This window comes from Acipenser ruthenus, chromosome 10, assembly GCF_902713425.1.
Source record: "Acipenser ruthenus chromosome 10, fAciRut3.2 maternal haplotype, whole genome shotgun sequence".
Classification (NCBI taxonomy): Eukaryota; Metazoa; Chordata; class Actinopteri; order Acipenseriformes; family Acipenseridae; genus Acipenser; species Acipenser ruthenus.
In genome coordinates this window covers 6,527,423-6,553,401 of record NC_081198.1, presented here as the reverse complement: position 1 = coordinate 6,553,401, position 25,979 = coordinate 6,527,423, and the positions used below count along the sequence as shown (strand labels likewise).

The window sequence follows — 25,979 nt, the reverse complement described above, 5'->3', positions numbered from 1 at the left end:
TATTGATAGTGGAAGAGTGTCATCAGCTTTCTATGTAACAACATTTGATGTGGGAAAATCAGTAAGGTTGTCTGATCAATTATCGGTGTTTACTGCAGAAATGATTGCCATACTGTTAGCTATGGAATGGATAAATGATGTCAGACCTGACAGAGTAATACTATTCTCAGACTCTATGACTTCTATTATGACAATTGGATCAGGGGCATCTAACGCTAGACAGGATTTAGTATGGGAAATCACACATCTGTATAACGGGTTGTTTTTATAAAGGAATGAGTTTTATTTGGATTCCTGCACATATCGGAATAAGGGGAAATGAAAGAGCAGTTTTAATGGCAAAAAAAATGCAACACAACAGGATACAATAGACATGAAGATTTCAGAGGTACACAGTATTGTCAAGAGGATGGTTTTGATAAAATGGCAAGAACAGTGGACTAGTGATAAAAAAGGGAGAAATTGTGGTTGACAAGAAGGTAAACAGGTGTAAAAATAAAAGAGAGAAAATAATCTGGAATAGAATTAGAATAGGACATTGCACCATTAATAAATTCCTTAATATCACAGGCAAGCATGACAGTGCAAGACAACAGTATCCATGGAACATTATTTTTGTAATTGTACACAATATATTCCTCAGAGACGAAAGCTGATGGGGAAATTGAGACAGGAAGGATTAACAAGTACTGTATATTTAGACTTTTTAAAACCTGTTACCACTGAACATACATCACAAAACACGATAAATGAGTACATAAAGTATACAGGGCGATACAACTCCATTTAGAATTAAAATAAATATTTGTGTTCTGTTTTATGACCAGTAGTTATTATTATTTATTTCTTAGCAGACGCCCTTATCCAGGGCGACTTACAATTGTTGCAAAATATCACCTTTTTTTTTTTTTTTTTACATACAATTACATTAATTTTTTTTACATACAATTACCCATTTATACAGTTGGGATTTTACTGGAACAATCTAGGTAAAGTACCTTACTCAAGGGTACAACAGCAGCGTCCCCTAACTGGGATTGAACCCACGACCCTCCTGTCAAGAGTCCAGAGCCCTAACCACTACTCCACACTGCTGCCCCTAGTTGGTAGCAATGAGTCACATCAGTGATTGGAGCAGCCACCATTTCATTAAAGAAGAAGAATTTTTGGTGATTGTTCATCCTAGCACCTACTTCTTTATCCTCGGCGTCCTGAGGAACTAAACTGTGCTTTAACTAGTCAGATGGTTTCACAAAAGCTAATAGTTGCCTTGGGTTCAGCATGGTCTACACCGGTTTTCATTTGAGCAATAACTTCAAAAGTTTGCATATAAAGGTATGTCATTGAGTACACGGTATTGTGATTAACATAAAAAGTAATTTAACAAGGAATTGTTTTATTATTATTTATTTCTTAGCAGATGCCCTTATCCAGGGTGACTTACAATTGTTACAAGATATCACATTATTTTTACATACAATTACATTATTTTTTACACATTACTTTTATATACAATTACCCATTTATACAGTTGGGTTTTTACTGGAGCAATCTAGGTAAAGTACCTTGCTCAAGGGTACAGCAGCAGTGTAACCCACCTGGGATTGAACCCACAACCCTCCGGTCAAGAGTCCAGAGCCCTAACCACTACTCCACACTGCTGCCCCAAGCAGTTAAATTACTTTTTCAGAAAAGGTAATAGATGCTTTGAGTTCAGCATGGTCTACACCGGTTTTCATTTGAGCAATAACTTCAGAAGTCTGAGTTTAGAGGAATGTTAGTAAACAGAAGGGGTTTTGTAGCATTAAACTCTGAGACGGAAAAAAAAGAACACTGTTTCTTTAACAAAGTAATATCACCTGAGACAGGTAAGGACGTTTAGAGATTACGTCTTTGGTAACAAACCTGTTCCCCTGACTGCTTCGCCCATCTACGCCTGCGTGCGCACTAGTGCAACAATGCAGCCATGGTTCCCAGTCCATTGTAGTCGGATGAGTTCACCAGAGATCATACTGCGCAGATTCTGTGCAGAATTATCTCCCTGAACGCACCCTATTTCAGAGCAATTTCTAGCAGACAGAGGAAACGGAAAGCTCGCTCCCATTGGCTGCTGTACCTGTTGAATATTGAATAGTTGTAATTTGCAAACTGGAGTCAGAACAAAGTCGAACAAGTCGGAGAAGGAAGTAAGACCAACTTTCGCAGGTTAATTAATATAAAGAGGAATACTGTGTTCTTAATAATTGTGTTATCTCTTCGGAAGTTAACGAAAGAAAATAAAAATGCCCCTGGGTTTCAGAGGGAAAAAGAAACCCAAGTCGAAGGAGAACTCGAAATTGGTTGAAAACGAGGAGCTTGGAGAGAGGGCAGGATACGCCGGGAGAAGCACAACCAAAGCCACAACCGATGGAGGTGGTCTGCCTCCTCCGCCTGTCAACCTGCGCCCCAAACTGGTGTTCCACACGCAGCTGGCACACGGCAGCCCCACAGGCAGGATCGAGGGTTTCACCAACGTCAAAGAGCTCTATGGGAAAATAGCTGACGTTTTTCACTTATCTGCCGCGGAGGTAAAGTATAAACTTCTCAACAGTATCGAACGGTTTCACTTCAAATTAAAGGATATGTGTAAATCCGTTCGGCGCATGCTATTTGTAAAATGCACAGATGACATCGACGTTTTGTTTTGGGTTCTTAGGCGTTATGTTTCAATTTTGTGTTGTATGGAAGTGAAAAGTCGGTACGCATTAAGAACCTGTTTGAAAATGTGCCCCAGGCAGATCAAGCAAAGTGTGCTGTCTCGCCACCTTTCATCACGAGTTGGTTTCATCTCTGGTACAGTACTACAGTCATATCCCTTTGTACACATATTTAATTTATGTACGTGCTGATCAAGTTCGTTTTGCAAAACGTGCCACATTTCTTATTTAATTTTTAAAAATAGGACAGATTCAAAAAAATGAGCGGATTATATTAATAATTATACAGCAATTTGAAACATGAAGTACTGGTAAACACAAAGGAGCAGGGTCGGGTTTTCCAGTTGGCAGGGCAGGTTAGCCAGTTAAGGATTGTGTTTAATTTCTACTATCCCTGTTTAACAACTATAATCTGACTAAGCAGTTCAACTATTTTGTTATTAATGGGTTTAGTTGGCTATGGGTTGGATTTATAAAGCTTTGTTTCCTCATTTTACTGGCATTTTATACAACCTTATTTATGGTGCTATTCATAAAATTATTGTGCCAGTATTTATGCTGATCACAATTAAGGGACAAGGAATAATGCCACTGTTCCTTGGATGGCCTCCCTATCTAAAACCATTTCAGTGTTTACAGTCAACAAATGCAATACAGAATCTTGGGCCCTGTAAAAGTTTAAGGAACGTTTAAATAAGAACTGTTTTTGATAACACTCTGTTGAAGAGTTCTACGAAAACTGATAATAAACTTACAATCTTCTCAAAAACAGTTGAGAAGGGTTTTGTGAACTACAAACTTGATGTAATTGATCATTATTGGCTTTAAAAAAAGCTGTCTAGGGCCACTAAAGTCTGTTTCAGTAGATTAGAAAGTACACACTTTTGTTGCCTAATGTTCTTTTTGTCATCTATGAAGCAGAAAACAAAAGGGGATAGTCTGTTTTTACGGTGCCTTTTGTTATACTGATTCAGTTGTACAGGAAACACCGATAGGGGTAGTGCATTAAAAATCTGTCTCAAAATGTAGTTGCATTAGTGACAGAGGGTGTTTGATGTTTTTTTCCTTAGGCCTGTAAGGTATACAGCTGCCTCCTGGATGGCTAGTTCTGAAACTGGATCACAACCAAAAATAAGTTCCATGTGAACAGAGGCACAATCTTCTCCGAAGGTGTTTCTGTAGGTTTACTGTTGCGTAAAAGCTTAGACTGAATTGGCAGGGTATCCGAGCTACTGATCTAACTGTCTTTCTCTGAGCTATCTTTTGTCTATTCAGGCAATTAATTATGCACGCAGAAATAAAATGACTGATTAAAAGGGGTGAAGCGTGGGGTTCCTTTGTGGCTAAAACTATCCAAATAAAACTAAACTTGTAATCTGCTTGTGTTATTTAGTGCACAGCATTTTAGATGATGTATCAGCACCATGTTATATCTTCACATCACTCTTCTTGTTTTGGCTTCTTAGCTCTAATCCATTTATACACACTGTAACGATATATTATTCATTATCTGAAGCAGTGGAGTAGATGCTTTGCACATTGATGCGGTTTTGTCATTGAAATATGGATATATAACTGTGTCAAAATGATTGGAGGTTAAGGGGTTAATGACATGTTCAGTAAGTATGTATGGTGGAGCCATACCTTTGTTTTTCACTGGATCTCTTTCATAAATGAAGATTGCAGTTTATGCAAAAAGAGATGTGTTTTCACTGTTCGTGATAAGATGGCAATAACGATACCCTTTCAGCTGCTCTTTAAGTTTCCTAATTGCCTAAATGGCAAATTATTAAAAAACTCTACTTTCCCTGGGTTGGTAGGTCCAATATAAATTCAAGTAAAAATACATGTGTGTGTTTTCCCAGTACACATGCTGACAGGCATATTGGTTCATCATAATGTTCCTGCCTATCATATTTCTGTTATGCTCCCATTGTGAAACAGACCACTTCCAGGCGACACTAAAAACACAGGGGAAAAAAATGTGTGTAATTTAAATAAATAAAAACAGGGCCGTACCGAGGGGGGTGTGAGCAGTGCGGCCGCACAGGGCGCTGACCTGAGAGGGGTGTCGACTGGCTGACGAATAATAAGTAAAACATTTTTGTGCAATAACAATTCAAAACAAAAATAACATGACAAAAGAAATGTATATCTCGCACAGGGGGCAATTATGGATCGGTGTGGCTCTGTATATAAATATATTATGTTTTCTTGATAAATCTAAGGGGTGTAATGACACACCACCACCTGGTTTCTTCTACAGATTTTGGTCCCAGTTACCAGCTTGGCATACTCCCTCAATGGGAGTATGTTGTTGCTCTTTCTCTGTTAAAATGCAGCGACACAGCAGCTTTGTGTGCATTTTGCATCTACGCCTGTGTGGGCTTCAGCAACCTCACCAGGAGACATGGAAGAAAGGAATCCACCGTCATGTGAAATGGAGGGTTATCTACTAAAGCAGCAGGGCTCTGTTATTCCAAAACGGTACCCACCCAGTTTGTACGACGTGGAAGGAATTAAGAGCATTCTTAAAATATTTCCTGGGAAAGAATCTTTTATCAGAGTAACAAAGGAGATAATAAAGTTTTTGGGACCCGCATGTTTTTTTCATTAAGTTTAGCTGGGAAGTTAATAAAGTTAAAAGGTACAATTTGGTTTAAAGGTTGCCTCAACTGTAAGGCATGTCACCTTGCATTATTCTAGCACGCAGGGGGCAAAGTCTTCTATTTTTTCTGATTACAGCAGCAGAATGTATAAGGTGTGGTTATAAGATGGTTTGACATAAACAGTAGGGCCCTGCAGGTGCAGAAAGGCAAGCAAAAAAACAAAAAAACTTGGCTGCAGGAAGGAGCAGTTCAATTCTGGCTCAATTCTAATTTCTTTTTAGATTTATACCAAATAGTAGTATTCCTTGAAGAAAATGTCTTTGCACTGTTAGTAACAATGCAATGTATATGCATATTATTATACATTTATATCCTTGATATTATTAACCTTTTTAGCTAAGCGTTTCATTATTTGGAATGTAGTGTACAGTAATTGTTTCCACACTTCAGTTTAATTATACATGCTGTAGTGCAGACCAGTGAAAAAATGTGGTGTTGCCAGATGCTTCACTGTTCTGTGTCATGCCATGTATTGTAAAGGTGGCTTTTTTGATGGCTTGAGGTTAACCAAAGTTTCACTGGTTACAGATGTGTGTGGCGGAGTTTAAGTAATTGTGGTTGGGGGTTGGGAAGGCAGGATGCTTTCCTGGGTTAAGAAATGTGATTTAAGAGATCTTCCGGGAGTTACTGTGAATTACTAGAGCCGTGTCCCTTTTTGTGCAAAAGAGAAGCAATGACATGCTTTGCTCTGTGTGAGTGTGGACTTTTAATGAAGGGCGGTGTTTGACAGCTTCAGTTTTTTGTTTTGTTTTTGTAGTTCTAACTCCAGGGTCTTGTTTGTATTTGTCAGCGTATCTATATGCAGATCCTATTGCCTCATTAAACTCAAGCAGAAATCCACCCCCTCAGATTCTGTACATTTTACTCTCTAGTTTGTACAGTAAATAGGCACAGCATGAAAATTCAGAAGCTACCCTTGTTTTGTATTTTTTTTTTAACCACAATAAAACAATTCCCAGTACTGGTGAGGTTCAATGTATTTTGAAAACACATTTTATTTTTAATAACCTTTGTTATTATTTTGATTTTTAATAACCTGCTTGCAGTTGCACTCAGTGGTACAGTTCCTATTCTCATTCTGGAATGTGGAGGTGAAGTCATAGGAAGATTTGGCAAGGTCACAGGGTCAAATTCCACCTCCAACATAACCCTTCAACCTCTGCAGAGCAAACAATGCTACTATAGCGACAGTCTCTTGAAGGTTTGAGTCCAAGTCCCACTAAAAGATCCATAGTCTCTTATTTTCAAAATATAGCCTCTTAATTCAAATTCTTAATTGTGAATACATTTATGACATCTTTTTAACGTTTTATTTTATTTAAGGGGTAGTATTTTGTTCTGTTGAATCATGATATATACAGCACAGTTAACCTGATTCATTCCAGTTCAGAAGTTTTGGTAAAGGGGCTCTCTCACTTGCTTACAATAGCTATGATTAGCTGTCAGTTTTGGGTAACCTGAAAGATTTGGTCAAGTTTGGACCTGACTGCACACCGGGCTCATTGTATGGCTTTTTCCCCTCCATTGTATTACACAGCTGGATGTCTGCTCTGGATTACTTTTAAAATGTTTTATTAAAAAAAAAAAAAAAGGCATGCACATGAAGATTTGGATTAATAAGAAGAAAAAGAGCCTTAATGACATGCAAAGTGTTTTTAATCCTGATTATTAAGTGCTGTGTTTAATAGTGTATTGTTAATAGTGACTTGTGATCCCAAAGGGTAACTAGGAGAATTTGACTCGTGGATATGTGTTTGGCTTTTACTGTTCATGCCGCTTATCTGATGGTTTAAATGGGGCGGAGGGGGTAACAATGTATCATGTTCCTGCCTATCACATTTCTGTTGTGCTGCCAGTTTCATGTATTGAAAGGTGTGAAACTAGTTTCAGGGTTAGTGTTGTTGTGGAACACTAAAAACGCAGAAAATCTAAGAAGTGCGGTCTTACTAGCTCTTGTAACACAGACCCAACTATTATATAATCCTAGGTAGGATTATATAATAATCTTCTAGGTAGGACCATGCATGGACATGACTTGCTCTGATGAATTGAGGCTTGTACTGTTATTTAGAGACTGTAATAAAGTGTAATAAAGTGATTGAGTCTGTTTTAATGACAGGGATGATGGTCTGGTACCTTCAAAAATGTGGATGTCTGAACTGCTAGTTAACAGATACTGTCCTTCATATTCAATGTGGATGTAATATGAACAGCTAGTTAAGATGCTGTCCTTCATATTCAATGTAGATGTAATATGAACAGCTAGTTAAGATGCTGTCCTTCTTATTCAAGGGCAGTAGTTCAGTCTGAAATATAGTTGTCAGTTTCTTGAAGCATTACACTTGCCTGGTAGGTCCTGATATGATTACTGTATGAGTTCCTGACTACTACTTCTTGTCATTTTAATATAGGTCCCCAACTGGGAAGAATTTAAAAAAATAGAACGTGTTCTTTGAAACGGATGCTTACGGGTTCTCAAGAGTAGTTTTGAGTTTTATTTTAAAGATCATACTGGTTCCCTGGGTTCTTACTTGTACAGAATAAACCTCCCGAAGTGTTATATACTGTACTTCATATAATAAAAAGAAAAAGGGCAGTTTGAGATCTGTTAAAGGGGGTCATTATTGGAAGTAAAAACACTACAAGAGTATACCCAGTGTATTGCTGTTACTGTCTTTATATACAGTAGGCTTAGGGGAGTGAGTTTTTGGAGAACTCCTTCATTTCAGGTGGACCTTTTCATGTAGCAGATTAGCCCTTTGGCACCATTTTGGGGCGTTTATTGTGTTGGCTACAACCGAAACAGACAGATAAATACCAAAGAAGTTCTTGCTTCTTGTCTTCATAAAACAGAAGGTGGCATTAGAATCATTCAACCAGAAAAGGGCTGTGCTGTAGTGAGATCTGAGTGGGTCTGTTTGCACTCTGCTTTAAATTTGTTGTTGTTTTATAGTTTTTTATTTTTTATTGACAGATCTTGTTCTGCACGTTGAATACACATAAAATTGACATGGACAAACTCCTGGGAGGACAGATCGGCCTGGAAGACTTTATATTTGCACACACTAAAGGGATTAAAAAAGAGGTGGAAGTCTTCAAATCTGAAGACGCCTTGGGGCTCACCATCACAGACAATGGGGCTGGATATGCATTCATAAAGGTAAGTGATTTTGATGTGTATTAAATGGGCTTCAGGCCTGGGAAGTATCTGCTTTCAAGTATTTCCCGTCACACCCAGTGCAACAGTTACGACATGGTGCTTCACTATGAATCAAATATCTGTTGAATGCAGAGAGCACAAAATAGAAGAGCATTAACCATTGACAGAAACCGTTGCACCCCCCCCCCTTACAATCACATTGACATTATAAGGTTGTAATAAAGAAGCACTTTTTTTTTTTTACAAATAGCCAGTACCACTTACAGCCAGTAATTCTACAGTACAGTACAGTACAGTACAGTAATGAATAACATCAGTCCTAACACTCTGTGTATGTGCATGTAAAATATATTTTTTTATCAAGCAAGAGTTGGTGAAAAGCCTAACCTAGATACTAAGTCAAATACAATATGTAATTATTACACCCCTTTATTTTAAACAGGATCAGATTAATCCATAATGAACCCAGATCCGTCATGAATCCTAGTCCATAGCATTGTATCTTCAGCTTGCCATGAGAGGTGTCTGTGTCTGTGCAGCTTGGGAGTACAGTACCAGTAGAGCTGGGAGCACACGCCTCTCATTATGGAAATGTAGTCAGGCACTGCTGCAGCGCTTCACCAACATCGTGGAACAAGCTAATATTTGAATAGCCCTTTGTGTTTATACAGCAGTGAGCCGTGGATATTTATTCTTTATAAATACTTTATACACTTGGAAGTTGAGTGCATAAATGTAAAATGGTAATTTCTGCAAGGTCCTAGTGGTGGCAGTGATGATTCGTCATTATCAATGGATCTATGCAATCTCATTAAGATTAAAATCCTGCCCAAAGTATTCTTTCTGGAATAATATAAGTGTACGTAAATGTGGAGTTATGTTTTACGTGGATTTATCTACAGAATTATAATCCTGTTCGAAATCATATGGTTGAGGACCTTCCTGTGCTGCTGCCTGATAGTTTGACTTGCTGGTGACCTGCTCATTAGCTGATCTCTTACAGGTTTTATCTTGCCCACACTGAGAGGAACATTTGCATAGTGTTTTGTTTGAATAATATCTTTCCGCTGTATGCGGTTACAGTCCCACGTGGTATGGTTTGCTTTTGTTAACGAAAGCACAAATGTTTAACAAATGTTTAGCCCATTATTTGTATTTAAATGTGTGTGCTGAATATTTACAGGACCGTGATATACTGTAGCTGCATATACAAGGATACGTTAATCAAAAGAGATGCTGAAGTAACATCTTTAGAATGTTTTTTGGGCTGCTTCCATGTGTAGAATGCAACTATAGAAGAGAAAGCAAGCTGTCCTTGTTGTCCTATCCTGCAATTTCAACTCCATCAGACGTTCCTGATGAAGGAATTTTATACAGATAACACAGACGAATACGGCTCAAAATAATTAGGTCTAAGGTCGTGCCGTTGGGGTTAAGATATTTCAATGTCGATGTTTCCCTGTTTATCCCTGTGTTTCTTAACTAGCCTTCCTTCTGATTAAAGTAGTGTTGTATTTGCAGATGTACCGTATCTGGACTTTGAGAAGCAGATTTCATGTTTTACATTTCTTCTTTTTTTAATGCTTATTAGGTTAATAATAACTCCACTTTTTGTTGTTAAAGGGGTTTGACTGTACTCTTATTCTAGGTCAGTTTTCATGAAAGTAATATTTGGTAGCTGAGGAACATCCTAGAAACCACGTGTTCAGTGGTGCTATTCTACATTCTGTGGATGTGTGTTTTTGGGGAGCTACCTTTCACTTTTACTGGGTTCAATCCTTGGCAGAGAAGTTTGTTAGACTACTTAATTTCTTTTTCTGCATTACTCATGTTGAACACCAGAGGGCGGTCTAGCAGCCTAAATCTGTGCCTCCCCAAATATTTGGTTATACAGTTTTCTATTTTTTTTATACCTGCTTTCTCAGGCAGAACATTACAAACGTTCCTGTGTATTCAAATCACCCAGTAATCAGACAATTTCTATTGAATCACGTGGGTCAGTAATGTTTTGTTTTTTACGTCTTACACTAATGGCATTCCTGTGTACTTTGCGTTCTGCAGCGCATCAAGGAAGAGAGCGTGGTGGACAAAATCAAAGTGATCGGTGTTGGGGACCACATAGAATGTATAAATGGGAGGAATGTTGTCGGCATCCGGCATTATGAGGTGGCCAAGATGCTGAAAGAGCTGCAGAAGGGAGAGGCGTTTACTTTAAAGCTTGTGGAGCCAACAAAAGCATTCGGTAAGTTGCACTTTAGTGGGAGATAAATTTTGGCACACAAATGCCAAGAAAAAACAAAATGCCTGTTGGTCATTTATAACAGGACGGCAGCAATTTTATGGCATTAAGTGCCAAGAACTCATACAGTAATATAGTAATGTTCTTCATTGAAAACTTAAGATGGGTTTTTACTGTTTAAATCTTGCTCATTTCACCAATTGAGCCAGCAGGTGGTGCTAGACCCGTATTCAAAATACATTATTTTATTGGATAATTTTAAAAGTGGGTCATCTGCTTTTAATATATATTTATTTGACAAGTTTTGGCAAAAGCTGGAATTCTGAAAAAGTTTAGAAAAATGCTGTTGTTCGTTCAGAAGCAGAGAGCAATTGATTTTTTCTTTTCTCCCATGCAAACAATATCTTCAGTTCGCTATTTCCATTTTTCTAATAGATCATTTCTAATTTGGTCTACTGTTAGTTCAATTCACAATGTTTTTAAAAAATATACATTTTATTACCATGTCTTTCAGCAGACTATTACTGTGATATGTTAAAAGAAATTAGGCAAAAATGTCTGAATACTGTATTTCAGTTCAACAGCATGTCCAGGAAGTCTTGACCTTATTGTGTACTCAATGTAACAGAAATTGTTTAAATTGCTTTTCACACAGCAATTTCATAAAAGGTTAGGAATGTCAAAACAAAGCAAATGTATTAATTTTATTTATCTAAAGGCTATGCAGTGTAGCAGGCTGACTAAAACAATTCATATTTCATACATTTCTCCCTGGAAATGTGCTTACTGGTTTCATCCCTGTCTCTCAACTTGATATACAGTTTAGATACAGATAATTAGGAATAGTCTGTCCTGACAGTAGTTACTAAAGCAGAAAGATGGCATTAACTTGGTATAATAATACTCTGGCACACAGAGTCACAAGATATATGATCTAAGTTGGCACTCTCTACATACAATACAAATACAGTGAAATGAGGCCTGCTCAAACATCACTGAAATAGACCCCTTGGTGTCTTAATTTGATCCAAATGTATACTTCAAGATCACAAAAGCAAGCAGACTGACCCCTGCCGTCTGCACATGTGTGTCAAGTTAGATTTGCAATCAAGGCCTGTGGATCTGTGCGTGTAGTGTATTCAGACAGCTTACAATGCAGCCCAAAAGTGCTTTCATTTCTCCAGAGCAGGGAAGGTTTCAACCCCTTTACTGCAACACATTGTGAGCTTCATCAGCTGTGCTAAATAGTTGCCAAACTCTTCAGATATTTTCAAATCGCTCTTGGCAGGTGAAATTACCTCAAAGCAGTTATCCAGATAAAACCAGCATTTACTGAGTAGGGACCTGTAATTTCAGTTCATTCTGATGCCATGACTCTGATCTGGGTTTTGGCTTGTATTTGGAGAGCACTCCAGAGCTCACTTTGGGGGGTGGTATGAACTCAGTTGTGATTGTACAAGAAAAGCTGCTTTATGGTTTAGAAGAATTTAGATTATCATTTTCTGTTACAAAGCCAATTTTTCTTTTTTTAAAATAGTATTTAGTGAATCTGAGCTGACTGGGTCCTTGTATTATTTAAAAAAAAGCTACCTAATGTTAAGATCTGATTCAATCTAAAGAACCAAAACTTTTACATTCCAGCTATTTAAGTTTTGCATATACCTGTTCTAACTATAATATATTCTTGGTACCTACATGTCTGTTTCTCCAGAGCTAGCATTACGATTAGGCAATTCAATCTTCCCAGTCTCTGTAACTTACAAAAAACCTAATGCACCCAAATAACAGTGTGAAGGCACTTCTCTATTTCATGAAGTTATTACAATCATTTGGAGTAATGATCTCTAAGCGATGACATTTTCCAGGAGTTTAACACGTTTTACTGAGCTGCACATTACAACTGTGCTGCAGATAATTCACAGGAGTCTTGAATTGCAGGTAATTCTTAGGAGTCTTATTTGTAAGGCATTCAGTCCCCCTGCCTACTTTGCATTCAAAGCACAATTCTTACTGGATTAAAGAGAGTTTATTCTTTCGAAGCTGATAGGAATGGCTGTTCTCTCTCCTTACATCAGGCCCAGTTACAAGAGTTTCTTACATATTTGCATTTAGGATCGGGTCCTGTCGTTTAAGAGAAAATAGAACAGCATAGGATTGACTTTATTAAAAAAAATAAGATCATTTCACAACACAAAGACATCTTCAGTGAGACACAGAATCTAGATGTAAAATATGTTTCTCATAGTAGCTACAGCTGTGGTCATTTCTCCACAAATAATAAGAAATACCTTATTAAATCGATACTCCACATGGTACTGTAATGAGCTAAATTTATATTTTGAATGATACTGCAGTAATCATCCAAGCAGACAGGCAGACCCCATTTTCTCCCATGGGTCTAGTATGGGGAAAGACCTAGTAAATAAGCTAGCCTTTACCAGCAAATGTGTTTTTTTTTTCTAAAGATTTCTACTAAATTAAAATAAATTGCACAATGTGACATGTCTCAGAGAGGAGATTTAAAGCATCAACAGATGATTACTGGACATTTATTCACACTAATGCAGTTCTAGCATTAGTGCTAGCACAGTAAACCGGATGTTCTGATCATCACAACCGTTATATGTGAAGATGGGGGAACAGGGACTGTTTCTTTGTGGATATACTGTACTGTAGATCCAGTGCATCCATAGCAGTGAAGCTTTTTACACATGTTATAGGCCATAGCAAACCCAGCCATTCACAGAAACCACCGATACTTTAGGAGAAGATATAGTGGAATTAACAGTGTAATCATATGACAATAAAATACATTATATTAAAAAATAAATGCAAAGGAGTCTGTGTCGGATTAATAGACTGGTTTGTGATTGCTAGTAATTCCAATTACTTTACTCATTCATTGTACCCTAGGAATAGAAGTCATCCTGAGTGATGAAAATATGTTGTTGCAATAACACCTTTTTTTTTTTTTGCATTTTAAATGATAGAAATGATTGAGCCGAGGTCAAAAGGAGGGAAGACGGGAGGAGACGCTAAAATTGGCACCGGGCGAGGGACATTAAGACTGAGGTCCAAAGGTCCTGCTACAGTGGAAGATGTAGTAAGCATTTCATTTGTTTTCCCTTGTTCTGTAGTAGGTAATTGGTTCTTTGGAAGCAATTAGAGAATTTCCTTTCAAGTTTAAAAGGCTAGAAGTGCAATTTGGCTACAAAACGAATTGCGGTCAACACTGTGTTCAACATTTAAAAAACAGTACTTAGAACAAGTCAGGTGTGCAGCTATTCAGCATCTCTTACTACTCTGTATCTAGTGTGTATGCATGTATGTATGCATGTATGTATGCATGTATGTTATATGTATATATAATCTTAATTTTTTAAAACTACATTTCAGCCGACAGAATTTGAAGAAAAAGCTGTCAGAAAGGTGGATGATCTATTGGAAAGTTACATGGGAATCAGAGACACTGAATTAGGTGGGTTGCTGTGTATACGCTTAAACTGTTTTCTTTATACTTGCACTATAACAACCAGAGGTGTAAATATCCACTGTGAGAACCACAGAATGACATTAAGAAAGCCTTCTCGTCTAAACGTTTGTCAATAAAGTTTATTTTAATCTCGCTACATATTCAACTGTTGGTTCTCATTGTAGTTAGGGGTGAAACTATTACCTTTTGTAAATAAATAAAAAATATGCATTTAGGATTATAAGCACTCGGTTGGATGGCTAATTTTGTGTGTTTTTTTCTGGTGTTGATCAGCTGCCACCATGGTGGAGGTTGGAAAGGATAAGAAGAACCCTGATGAGTTTGCAATGGCACTTGATGAAGCTCTTGGAGACTTTGCATTCCCAGACGAGTTTGTCTTTGATGTCTGGGGAGCAATTGGTGACGCAAAGGAGGGACGGTTTTAACATTGACTGGAAATATTTAAATGAATCAGTGTTTGAGGGAAAAAAATAATGATTTTCTTGTTTATTTTTATTTTTTTATTTAAGGAACGCATTTTTATATTGCTGGAGTACTGAAAACATGCAGTTGTGGTATTTAAACAAACACATAAAAACTACTAGCTAATTTTTGAGATGCGGAGCTTGATCCTTAACCAGGGTACTTCCATTGTTACTGTGTTTTTCTTTTTATAGAAATGAAATAGTTTTCCTCTTGTAAAAAAAATAAAAAAATAGTAAGTTTTCAATATTGATTCACTTATCATAATTCAAGGGAAGTGTTGATTGCAGCATGCTTCTTTAACGAGGAAGCCAGGAAATACGGTGTGCCACCGTTTCTCTCAATGTACTTGTAATCCAGAGCACCAATATGTTGTTTTCTAATGATTCACGCAGTGGTAATTTGCAGTAATAACAACCGTGAAAACAATATGTCTGGGGGGTATCGGGCCTGTGCCTTAATTGTGTGGTTACAGAAAACAGTAGTGAAATGTAACATTCCATTAAGAATTCCTTTAAACAATTCATTAAAAAACGGCATTAAATCTGCTCAAAATAGAACAACACATTCTAAGATTAGAATGGAATGATGTACAATAAATTAACGACCCTTCTACTTTTAAAAAGAAAACCTTCACTTGTCCCCTGTTTTCTTTTTTGTATTTGTTTCTGTAACGTATGTGTTTAATGTGATGTCAATTGTTTTAGAATGAAAAGGTTTTGTAACTTTCTCCCGGAGCTTCTGCTTTTCCGGTGAATATAGACAGCTGCATGATAGTTTGTGTGAATATATAAAGGGGATGGTAATTCTTTGTTCTGGGTATTTTATTGTGAATCTGATTTTTGCAGTCCTAAGGATTCCACTTTGCTTATTCATGGTGCAGTTCATATTGTTCACTTTGATAATATATTGCTGTGTTTTTTTTGTTTGTTTGTTTTTTAATATAAGCTAACCTAAATGTATAAAATTCCATGTTAGATTTAGTTTCAAAATAAATTTCCTCTGCAGAGCTTGGAGGAGTAATATGTTTTGAATTCAATAACTCTGTAATAATCACCATGCCTTGTGATTGTGTATCAACAAAAAGTTAATTTGATTTTATCACTGAAAACATTATCCTCATTGCACGCACAGAATAGTGCTTTATAGTTTAATAAACGTAAAATATTTGATACACTGGATATTGTGAACTGATCGGCCGATCAGCAGATGTCTGGGAACGTGCTAAAACACATCAGTCCTCTTTTTGTTGACCTGCTAAACTGTAAGAGTCCCGAATTACAATCTGACGTTAAATCACTGGCTTTCTTTATTTAAATTATATATATATATATATATATATATATATATATATATATATATATATATATATATATATATATATATATATTGTGATAAATAGTGGGTTATCGGGGGTTAGTCCCGATAGAAATAGTAGGGATTTCTATTTAAAGAACAGCGATAACTGTACTGTTGGTCACAAGATTTCCTTTTCGTTTGTTTTAAAATGGCTGCCGCTTAAAAGACTACAATTCCCCTAGTTCCTGGAACTCAGGGGCTCTGTAACGGCGGGATTCTGGGTAAATAAAAGGGGAGTGTTTTGTAGCAAGGGTTGGTGGTGGTACGGCAGTGAGACCTGTGTGTTGGATTGTTTTTACACATTATAAAGAAAATCCTAGCAGGACGTGCCTGTGGGGGCCAAAGAGTGGAAAATATTGTTAGTACGAAACTAAACGGTGATACGGTGGTACGGTTATACAGTTATACAGCGAGCAGAGGCTGTAAGGGACAGTCTTCAAAGGACGATGAAATACGTGAATACAGCGAGGTGCGCTGTTTAAAAAAAAGACGCGTTTGGGTGTACGCAATCCAACGCAAAGGACGGAACAGTAATACTGAAGACACGGCTCTGAAGTTGGATGTAAACTTACCTGCAACGCTACAACAAGCTGTGAGTACAAGCTCTACAACCGGAATACATATTCCTATACTCAAATGGTGGAAAGGCTGACAAGCCAACGTGATTACCCAGGAACAAGAAAGAGATGCTGTGTTTCTTTTTATTTACTGGACTAAGTGCACCACGTGTGGACACTTAAAAGACTGAAAAGAAAATGTGCATGTACCAGTGGACTTCAAGTAAATCTTTATGGGATTTAATTGCATTATGTTTGTGTGTACAGTTCTTCTTTATTATTAGGGTGTGGATCAGCCACTCCCTAATCAATAGTCAGGGCTTGAAAAGTGAGTTAGTGCCCAGACCTGGGTTAGTTTTTATTTTGGTGCTCATATTTAGTTTTGTCTCTACTTTTGTTTTCTTTGTAAATAAAATCTCACCTATTGGTTCGCCATTTCTGTTTCCGACTCAGTCTTTGGAATAGCACATTCAGTCAGAGTCTTACAAAATAGAGCACTTTCGCTCACACATGGTGTCAGAAGTGGGATTGTCTGACTGAACGCTAAGTCAACATATCCACCAAGACTCCCAGTGCTATAACGATTGAGTAACTGAAAAAAAAAAAAAAAAAAAATGGCGGATTTGGCTGAGGTACTCAAAATGTTGGCGCAGACGCAACAAGAAAGCAACCGACTGATACAGGAGCAGTTGAATGAAGCTCGGCAGGAGCGAACGGCCATAATGCAGCACTTGGCTCAGGGGAGCCAACAGCCACTCAGCAGTGTGCCAATTCGATCCACACATGTGATCCAGAAAATGACAGAGGGAGATGATATTGAGGCGTTCCTCCTGGCGTTTGAGAGGACTGCAGCTAGAGAAGGGTGGGCCAAGGTCAAGTGGGCTGGGATACTGGCGCCCTTCTTGATAGGCGAGGCACAGAAAGCCTATTATGACCTAAAGCAAAGCGACGCAGACAACTACCAACTATTAAAATCAGAGATCCTGGCTCGAGCAGGGGTCACAACAGCCTTGAGAGCCCAGAGATACCATGCGTGGAACTACAGCAGTGGTACGGGCCCTCGATCTCAAATGTTCGACTTGATTCATCTGGCCAACAGGTGGTTAAAGCCAGAAGTCAACACTGCATCCCGGATAGTAGAGATACTAGTGATGGATCGTTATCTACGGTCACTGCCTGCAAACCTTCGGAAATGGGTGGGACAGGGAGACCCCTCTACTATTGACGAATTTGTCGCTTTGGTGGAACGACAACTCGCCGCCGAGGATTTGGCTCGGCAACCCTCTACCAACCCAGGATGGAGACAACGCAGCAGCCCACGACTGGGTAAGGCAGAGGGCTTTAAGAGGGTAGAGGAGCGGTCACAGACTGTGAAGGGACAATACAGAGACAATGACTTTGGGAGTGGGTACCAGGGAAATAGTGGAATGTATCGATTTGACCATAGTAATATCAGGTGTTACAAATGTCAAAAATTAGGACATATTGCAAAGAATTGCACTGAGAGTGAGGAACCAATGCAATGTAATGTTAATGATAATTTTTGTGGAAGTATTATTGTGGCTAGCTCACCCCAAGGGAAGTATCCTTTTTTAGTCTCTGTAATGGTTAACGGGAACACAACTAACGCCCTTGTGGATTCAGGTAGTGCAATTACCTTAGTGTCACCTGAGTTTGTAGACCCCTGCCTATTGACTAAGAATCTAAAAACCGGCGTTACTTGCATCCATGGGGATGTAAAATATTACCCTACTACTCAGGTTGTAGTAGTTTGTGGGGAAGTGAAACAAGAGATGAGAGTAGGGGTAATCCCCAGGTTGCCTCACCCAGTAATTCTTGGTAGAGATTTTCCAGGGTTTGAAGACTTGGTGCAGTTAAACGGGGAATTGGTTAATCCCGAAATAAAGCAAGAGAGGGACCTAGAATCTCCTGAAAGTGTAGTAAAACTGTTTCCCTTTGCCAATACAGAGTGTTTTTTTGAGGAAAGTTTTACCGGAAAAATATTAAAAACTAGAAAGCAGCGTCAGAGAGAGAAAAGGAGAGGGGCTCCAGTCACACACGTCTTAGTCACGCAGAGTACAAAACGAGTCGGGAAAGGGGTGGCAACACAGTGCACCATAGACGACATATTAGCAGAAACAAGAGCACCAGTACCATTGATAGAAACAGAGGAAGAAGCAGGTAGCTGGGATGAATCCTTTTCTCCTAACAGCGACCAGTTTGCTCGGGCACAAGAGAACGACCCGACATTAGTCAATGTAAAGCGACAGGTGGTATCAGTAAATGGAACACTGGTAGAAAATGCAATCATTAATCCACAGGAACACTTTGTAGTAAAAAATGATTTACTTTACAGAAATACAATTATTAATGAAAACCCGGTAGAACAATTACTGGTACCACCCCAGTTTAGGAATTCAGTTTTGAGATTAGCACACAACCATTTATTCGGAGCTCATTTAGGGGGGGAGAAGACACTTCAGCGCATCTTACAAAGATTTTATTGGTTAGGGATCCGAAAGGACGTAGAACAGTTTTGCAAATCTTGCCCAAAATGCCAGAAGGCAAGTCCTCGACCCCATTTAAGAGCACCCCTAGAGTCTATGCCCATAATCGACATCCCATTTGAACGGATTGCTATGGATCTTGTAGGGCCTTTGAGCAAATCGGCTCGAGGACACGAATATATTCTGGTGATTATGGACTATGCCACACGTTATCCTGAAGCTATTCCCTTAAGAAATATTGCATCAAAAACTATTGCTAAAGAATTGGTACAGGTATTTACAAGGGTGGGGATTCCAAAGGAAATATTAACAGACCAGGGCACACCATTTGTTAATCGGTTAATGAAAGAATTATGTAGCACGCTGCATATAAAACCTATTCGTACCTCGATTTACCATCCACAAACGGACGGATTAGTTGAACGATTTAATAAAACGCTAAAATCAATGTTAAGAAAAGTAATTAGTCATGACGGTAAGGATTGGGATTTATTGCTACCATATCTCATGTTTGCCATAAGGGAAGTCCCACAATCGTCGACCGGGTTTTCACCATTCGAACTTTTATATGGGAGACAACCAAGAGGTATACTTGATATTGCAAAAGAAACCTGGGAAGAGCAAAAATCTAAAGGGAAAAATGTAGTTGATTACGTGATAAAATTACAAGATCGTATTGAAAAAGTAACCCCCATTGTACAGGAACATCTGAGACAGGCGCAAACGAGACAAGCTACTAATTATAACAAAACGGCAAAGCCACGCTCTTTCAATCCGGGTGATAGAGTCATGGTTTTAGTTCCCACCCCAGAAAGCAAATTGTTTACCCATTGGCAAGGGCCGTATGAGGTCATTGAAGCCGTAGGGCCAGTGAATTATAGAATAAGTCAACCCAATAAACGTAAGCCGGAACAATTGTACCACATCAATTTATTAAAACCATGGGTAGACCGCGAAGTATTGACTATACACGCCAGTGAAATAGATAAGACACCTGTAAATATGGGTGCAGGATTGTCGTTGGAGCAAAGGAGAGAAGTGAAAGAGCTAGTTAAAAAAAATCAAGATGTGTTTTCCCAGTTGCCAGGAAGAACGACGGCCACCCAGCATGAAATAATCACACCCCCTGGAGTAAGAGTAAAAGTAAGGCCATATCGTATACCTGAGGCTAAACTGATCGATGTGCACAAAGAAATAGAAACCATGTTAAAGTTAGATATAATTGAGGAATCCACCAGCCCGTGGAATAGTCCAATTGTTATGGTGGCGAAACCTAACGGCACTTGGAGGTTTTGCAACGATTTCAGGCAGTTAAATAACGTATCAAAGTTTGACGCATATCCAATGCCAAGGGTAGATGAATTAATTGAGAGGCTGGGTAAAGCTAAATATCTAACGACATTAGACTTAACTAAAGGTTATTGGCAAATTCCATTAAGCCAGGAGTCTAAGGAGAAAACTGCATTTTCAACGCCCCGGGGTCTGTTCCAATATAAAGTAATGCCCTTTGGCCTACATGGAGCTCCCGCATCGTTCCAAAGATTAATGGACAAAATACTGAGGCCCCATGTAGAGTATGCATCAGCATACATAGATGATATTGTGATTTTCTCAGAGACATGGGAGGAACATTTGGCTAGGGTACAAGCAGTTGTACAAAGTCTCAGAGAAGCTGCACTAACAGCTAACCCAGATAAATGTTTTTTTGGTTTGTCTGAGGCCAAATATTTGGGGTATATTGTGGGTGGGGGTACAGTAAAACCACAAGTTAGCAAGGTGGAAGCTATCAAAGAATGGCCAGTTCCGCAAAATAAAAAACAGGTTAGGGCATTTCTAGGCTTAGCTGGATATTACCGCCGGTTCGTACAGGACTTTTCATCCATCACAGCTCCACTGACAGACTTAATTAAGAAGTCCGCACCAAATAAGGTAAAGTGGACTGGGGAGACAGAAAAATCTTTTAATCGGGTGAAGGAACTGTTGTGTAGTGGTCCTGTGTTAAAAGTTCCAGATTTCACAAAACCTTTTATTGTACAGACGGATGCATCGGAAGTAGGGTTGGGGGCGGTGCTGTCACAAACAGTGGACGGAGAAGAACACCCGGTTATGTATTTAAGCCGCAAGTTATTACCTAGAGAGAAAAGGTATGCCGTGGTGGAAAAGGAATGTTTGGCAGTACGTTGGGCTATAGAAACACTAAGGTATTATTTGCTCGGTAGAGAATTTACTCTAGTGACGGACCATTCACCGTTAAAATGGATGAAGGAAAATAAAGAGAAAAATGCGAAAGTGACAAGGTGGTTCCTGGCATTACAACCATACAAATATAAGATAGAACACAGAAGTGGGTTAAAGAATGCAAATGCAGATGGTTTGTCCAGGGTATATAGCAAGGGTGATGAAACCGCTCCAACCAGTAGGTTTGAGCTGGGGAAAAGGATATGTGATAAATAGTGGGTTATCGGGGGTTAGTCCCGATAGAAATAGTAGGGATTTCTATTTAAAGAACAGCGATAACTGTACTGTTGGTCACAAGATTTCCTTTTCGTTTGTTTTAAAATGGCTGCCGCTTAAAAGACTACAATTCCCCTAGTTCCTGGAACTCAGGGGCTCTGTAACGGCGGGATTCTGGGTAAATAAAAGGGGAGTGTTTTGTAGCAAGGGTTGGTGGTGGTACGGCAGTGAGACCTGTGTGTTGGATTGTTTTTACACATTATAAAGAAAATCCTAGCAGGACGTGCCTGTGGGGGCCAAAGAGTGGAAAATATTGTTAGTACGAAACTAAACGGTGATACGGTGGTACGGTTATACAGTTATACAGCGAGCAGAGGCTGTAAGGGACAGTCTTCAAAGGACGATGAAATACGTGAATACAGCGAGGTGCGCTGTTTAAAAAAAAGACGCGTTTGGGTGTACGCAATCCAACGCAAAGGACGGAACAGTAATACTGAAGACACGGCTCTGAAGTTGGATGTAAACTTACCTGCAACGCTACAACAAGCTGTGAGTACAAGCTCTACAACCGGAATACATATTCCTATACTCAAATGGTGGAAAGGCTGACAAGCCAACGTGATTACCCAGGAACAAGAAAGAGATGCTGTGTTTCTTTTTATTTACTGGACTAAGTGCACCACGTGTGGACACTTAAAAGACTGAAAAGAAAAGGTGCATGTACCAGTGGACTTCAAGTAAATCTTTATGGGATTTAATTGCATTATGTTTGTGTGTACAGTTCTTCTTTATTATTAGGGTGTGGATCAGCCACTCCCTAATCAATAGTCAGGGCTTGAAAAGTGAGTTAGTGCCCAGACCTGGGTTAGTTTTTATTTTGGTGCTCATATTTAGTTTTGTCTCTACTTTTGTTTTCTTTGTAAATAAAATCTCACCTATTGGTTCGCCATTTCTGTTTCCGACTCAGTCTTTGGAATAGCACATTCAGTCAGAGTCTTACAAAATAGAGCACTTTCGCTCACAATATATATATATATATATATATATATATACACACACTGTAAAAATGTATGGGGTAAAAGTGCTTGCTTAATTTGATACCTGTGTTGTATTACACCTGGTATTTTGCAATGACTAACTCATAAAGCATTACATTAAAATAAGTGTTTTGCTCTCTGCAGTACAATCTGCAAATGGTACTTGTAATTAAAGTAGTTCTTTGTAAAACTTTGACCTTCATTATTGCTGGATCCCAAAATTGCAATGCTTCATGAGCTTTTATTCTTACAAGGCTTTCACATAGAGATAGCAAACAAATCCGTTGAATCAGAATCATTCTACTCTGGGTTATTTTCAGGTGGCAACAAAACATTTGGCAAAGTGAAGGAGCCTCGTAGCCAAATTCACTGTTTGAAGATTCAGTGAGTCAAGCAGTTTTCAAAATAGCATCTGCATTTAGATTGATCTCATCACATTTATATAAATATATCTAAATATGTATGTTTTAAAAGGTAATGCAATGGTAGCTATGAACAGCCTACAAACATTCGAAAATAATATGTTTCTCTTTAGTTTTGATTAGTAGGAAACTAAAGATTAACACAATAAAATAAATACTATTGATTCCTTTTTTTATGCCATAACTATGATGCCAGAATGGATTTAAGAAATTGTGTGACTTTTTTTGGACAGAAACTGTTTGATGTACATTAGAAAATAAATGTGCTGTGTCTTGTGTTTAAAAAAAAAAAAAGATTTAAAATAAAAAAAGTACATATAAAATTGAAATGTAATTTTTACTGTTATGTAGAATATTTTGTGACCAAGGACTTATTTTTTCTTGTCTTTACTCTGTTACGTTGCCTTCCAAACGCAATAGCTATTATTAATATATAGATTTTTGTCTCTTTTTAGTTATCCAAAAAAATATTGAATATTAGTTCTTGAAAACATCAGTCACTTACTAGTTTTTGCCGTCAGATACCTTGCAATAAGATGGGACATTAGAAATTCCTGTGCTATGTTTAAACATGCTTGGGTTGCACAGTGAAACCCTTACACTGTAAGCATTGTAGGACCACACACATCTTGGCAGTTGGATGGGTTATTGATCAGTTGCCACACTCGTACCTTTCCTCTGCTTCATAATCTGTTGCCACCAACAACCACCAAAGGACTCTTTGGCATACTAAAGCAAAGACATTTATAAGTGCTGAATGCACAACACTTGCTAGACTCTGCTATGTCCTCAACCATTACCAAACTAACTACAAAACAAGATGTAGTATTTTTTCTGTAGCTGACAAATGGCACAGGTCTGGGATTATGCTGCTCTGAATATCCTGGCCTGGCTGCAACACCGGAGGTTGTGTTTCAGTCCACCTCATCCACGCTTTATTTGGTTTCCAATGGGAATCTGTTTAAGAAAGACAGGGCCGTCACAGTTCTATAGCTTTTCTGAAAATCAACTCCCCAGACAAAGACGCTACATTACACATGTTTATGCATGAATAAAGTAAATGTATTCATTATCTGTTTGCATTTTCTGCTTTCAACTGTAATGACAGTAGAGGTAAATATGTCCATACATGACTCTCCTAGTGCTTGCTTTATTCTGAATTACTGATCATGTTTTTCTTTCCGTTTCATTACATCCTTTAATTTTGGGCTGGATTAGAATGTATGTGGATAGCTTTGTTATCTAAGGTGGAGCCCCATGTTTAAATAAAACCCTTTTATTAATGTGTTTTTAATTCACATATAACTGCAATTAATCAATTTTAATGTCAAAAATGAAATGAAAATGGTACAAATAATTCAGTTTTTTGCTAAATATTGGGGAGAATATTGGGATGGACAGGGAAAAAAAAACAACAAACCATTCATAATGTATAAATGGGTAATTGTATGTAAAAATAATGTGTACAAAATTATGTAATTGTATGTTAAAATAATGTGATATCTTGTAACAATTGTAAGTCGCCCTGGATAAGGGCGTCTGCTAAGAAATAAATAATAATAATAATAATGAAGTAGAATCTGGTTTCCATTTGTATTTAAAAAAGTCATTAATAAGAATATGATTTGTGCATCTGTTTTATAGTATAATATATTACTGTAATAACACCACTTTCCATATGGTTTTAATATATATATATATTACCCTAAATTGCAACATTTTTGGAGTCTGGAATGCATGACCTTTAAAAGAACTCCCGATTTAAGCAGCTGAATGTTTTCAGAACACAATTGTACTTTTCCCCAGAGCTAGACTGCACCTCGACACATAGAGAGATACATAGAAGTGTGTCTGGGGGGGTGGGGGGTGGGGCGGTAACTACAATGTTTTCCCAAAGGTGTTATTAGAACTGAAATAATTTGACCAACAATGAGAGTACAGAGTCTTCATTGCATAGGCTCTTTTCTGCTTTCCACAACATCAGTCAATAAATCCTAGTGACAATGGAATGACTCAGATTTGAAGGAAATTCTGAATAATTCTAAGAAAATTCATTAAAATCTGGAATGCATATTGTAATGGAGTGGCAGCAGTGCAGTGCAGTGCAGTGCAGTGCAGTGCAGTCATGGATTGGAGCAGCCGCTCCTGGACTGTGTGTTAGTTCTCATTGGCTGTGTTATGTCTGCTCATCTGCATACATGTATTACTTTGTTCATTAGTTTATGTCTGGTTGTCCCCAACAAGGTCCTCCTGAGCTGTATCTAGGAGAGCGGTGGCCTGGTTGGGGTGGTAGTGTGTCGCTGGTTCTTGACCTGTGTGCATTTCGAATAGAAGTGCTGTTAAGTTTCTACACGCTGACTCCTCCACTGCTTTAACCTGTTACTATATGATTAGGGCTTCTGTTTTTTGGTTTTTATTAATTTCATTTTTTCAGTGCTCATTTTTAGCTATTAAGTTATGTGTAAATTTGTTTTTTTCGGGGCTTTGGCTTTTTATATACTGTATGAAAATAATGTTTTCGGTTACTTTCATTTTTTTCACAATATGTAGTAACTCGACAGTACTTACACACTTCAATTGTACCTTATTTCCTTTGCTGTCTTCCACAATAAAAACCTTATGGTCACGGGTATATTCTTCTGGGATTTTTGTGTGTTTAGGCATTTTATTTACATTTTGCCACAATTTACTAACAACCAAACGAGCAAGATGGGCCGAATGGCCTCCTCTCGTTTGTAAACGTTCTTATGTTCTTATGTTCTTATGAGAATTAGAATATTGATGGTGTTCTGAAGTTGTGGATGGCATCGCAAGAGCCACAAAAAGAAACATATCCTCTACTGGCATTTCCTCTAAAGCACTTGCTGAAACATCTGTCGGCTTTACTTAGTTTCTTTGACGTTTTTATCAAGTTATGGACGAGG

At 38.2% G+C, this 25,979-nt stretch overlaps 1 protein-coding gene across 1 annotated transcript; it reads left to right on the top strand.

The window, feature by feature from the left end:
• Positions 1 to 1,917: 1,917 nt before the first annotated feature.
• Positions 1,918 to 15,728, top strand: LOC117403568 (PDZ domain-containing protein GIPC1-like). The gene is made up of 6 exons (XM_034005782.3): positions 1,918 to 2,567; positions 8,340 to 8,525; positions 10,587 to 10,767; positions 13,755 to 13,867; positions 14,161 to 14,242; positions 14,531 to 15,728. Exons 1-6 carry the CDS (start codon positions 2,283 to 2,285, stop codon positions 14,680 to 14,682), a joined length of 999 nt encoding a protein of 332 aa, XP_033861673.3. The 5' UTR covers positions 1,918 to 2,282; the 3' UTR covers positions 14,683 to 15,728.
• The last annotated feature ends 10,251 nt before the right edge of the window (positions 15,729 to 25,979 follow it).

What these genes read in the sequence shown, in the direction of transcription:
- LOC117403568 (XM_034005782.3), top strand. Translation starts at nt 2,283, where the DNA reads ATGCCCCTGGGTTTCAGAGGGAAAAAGAAACCCAAGTCGAAGGAGAAC. An exon ending in GGAGCCAACAAAAGCATTCG is followed by an intron (nt 10,768 to 13,754) that starts GTAAGTTGCACT and finishes TTTAAATGATAG; the next exon opens with AAATGATTGAGCCGAGGTCA. An exon ending in AATCAGAGACACTGAATTAG is followed by an intron (nt 14,243 to 14,530) that starts GTGGGTTGCTGT and finishes GGTGTTGATCAG; the next exon opens with CTGCCACCATGGTGGAGGTT.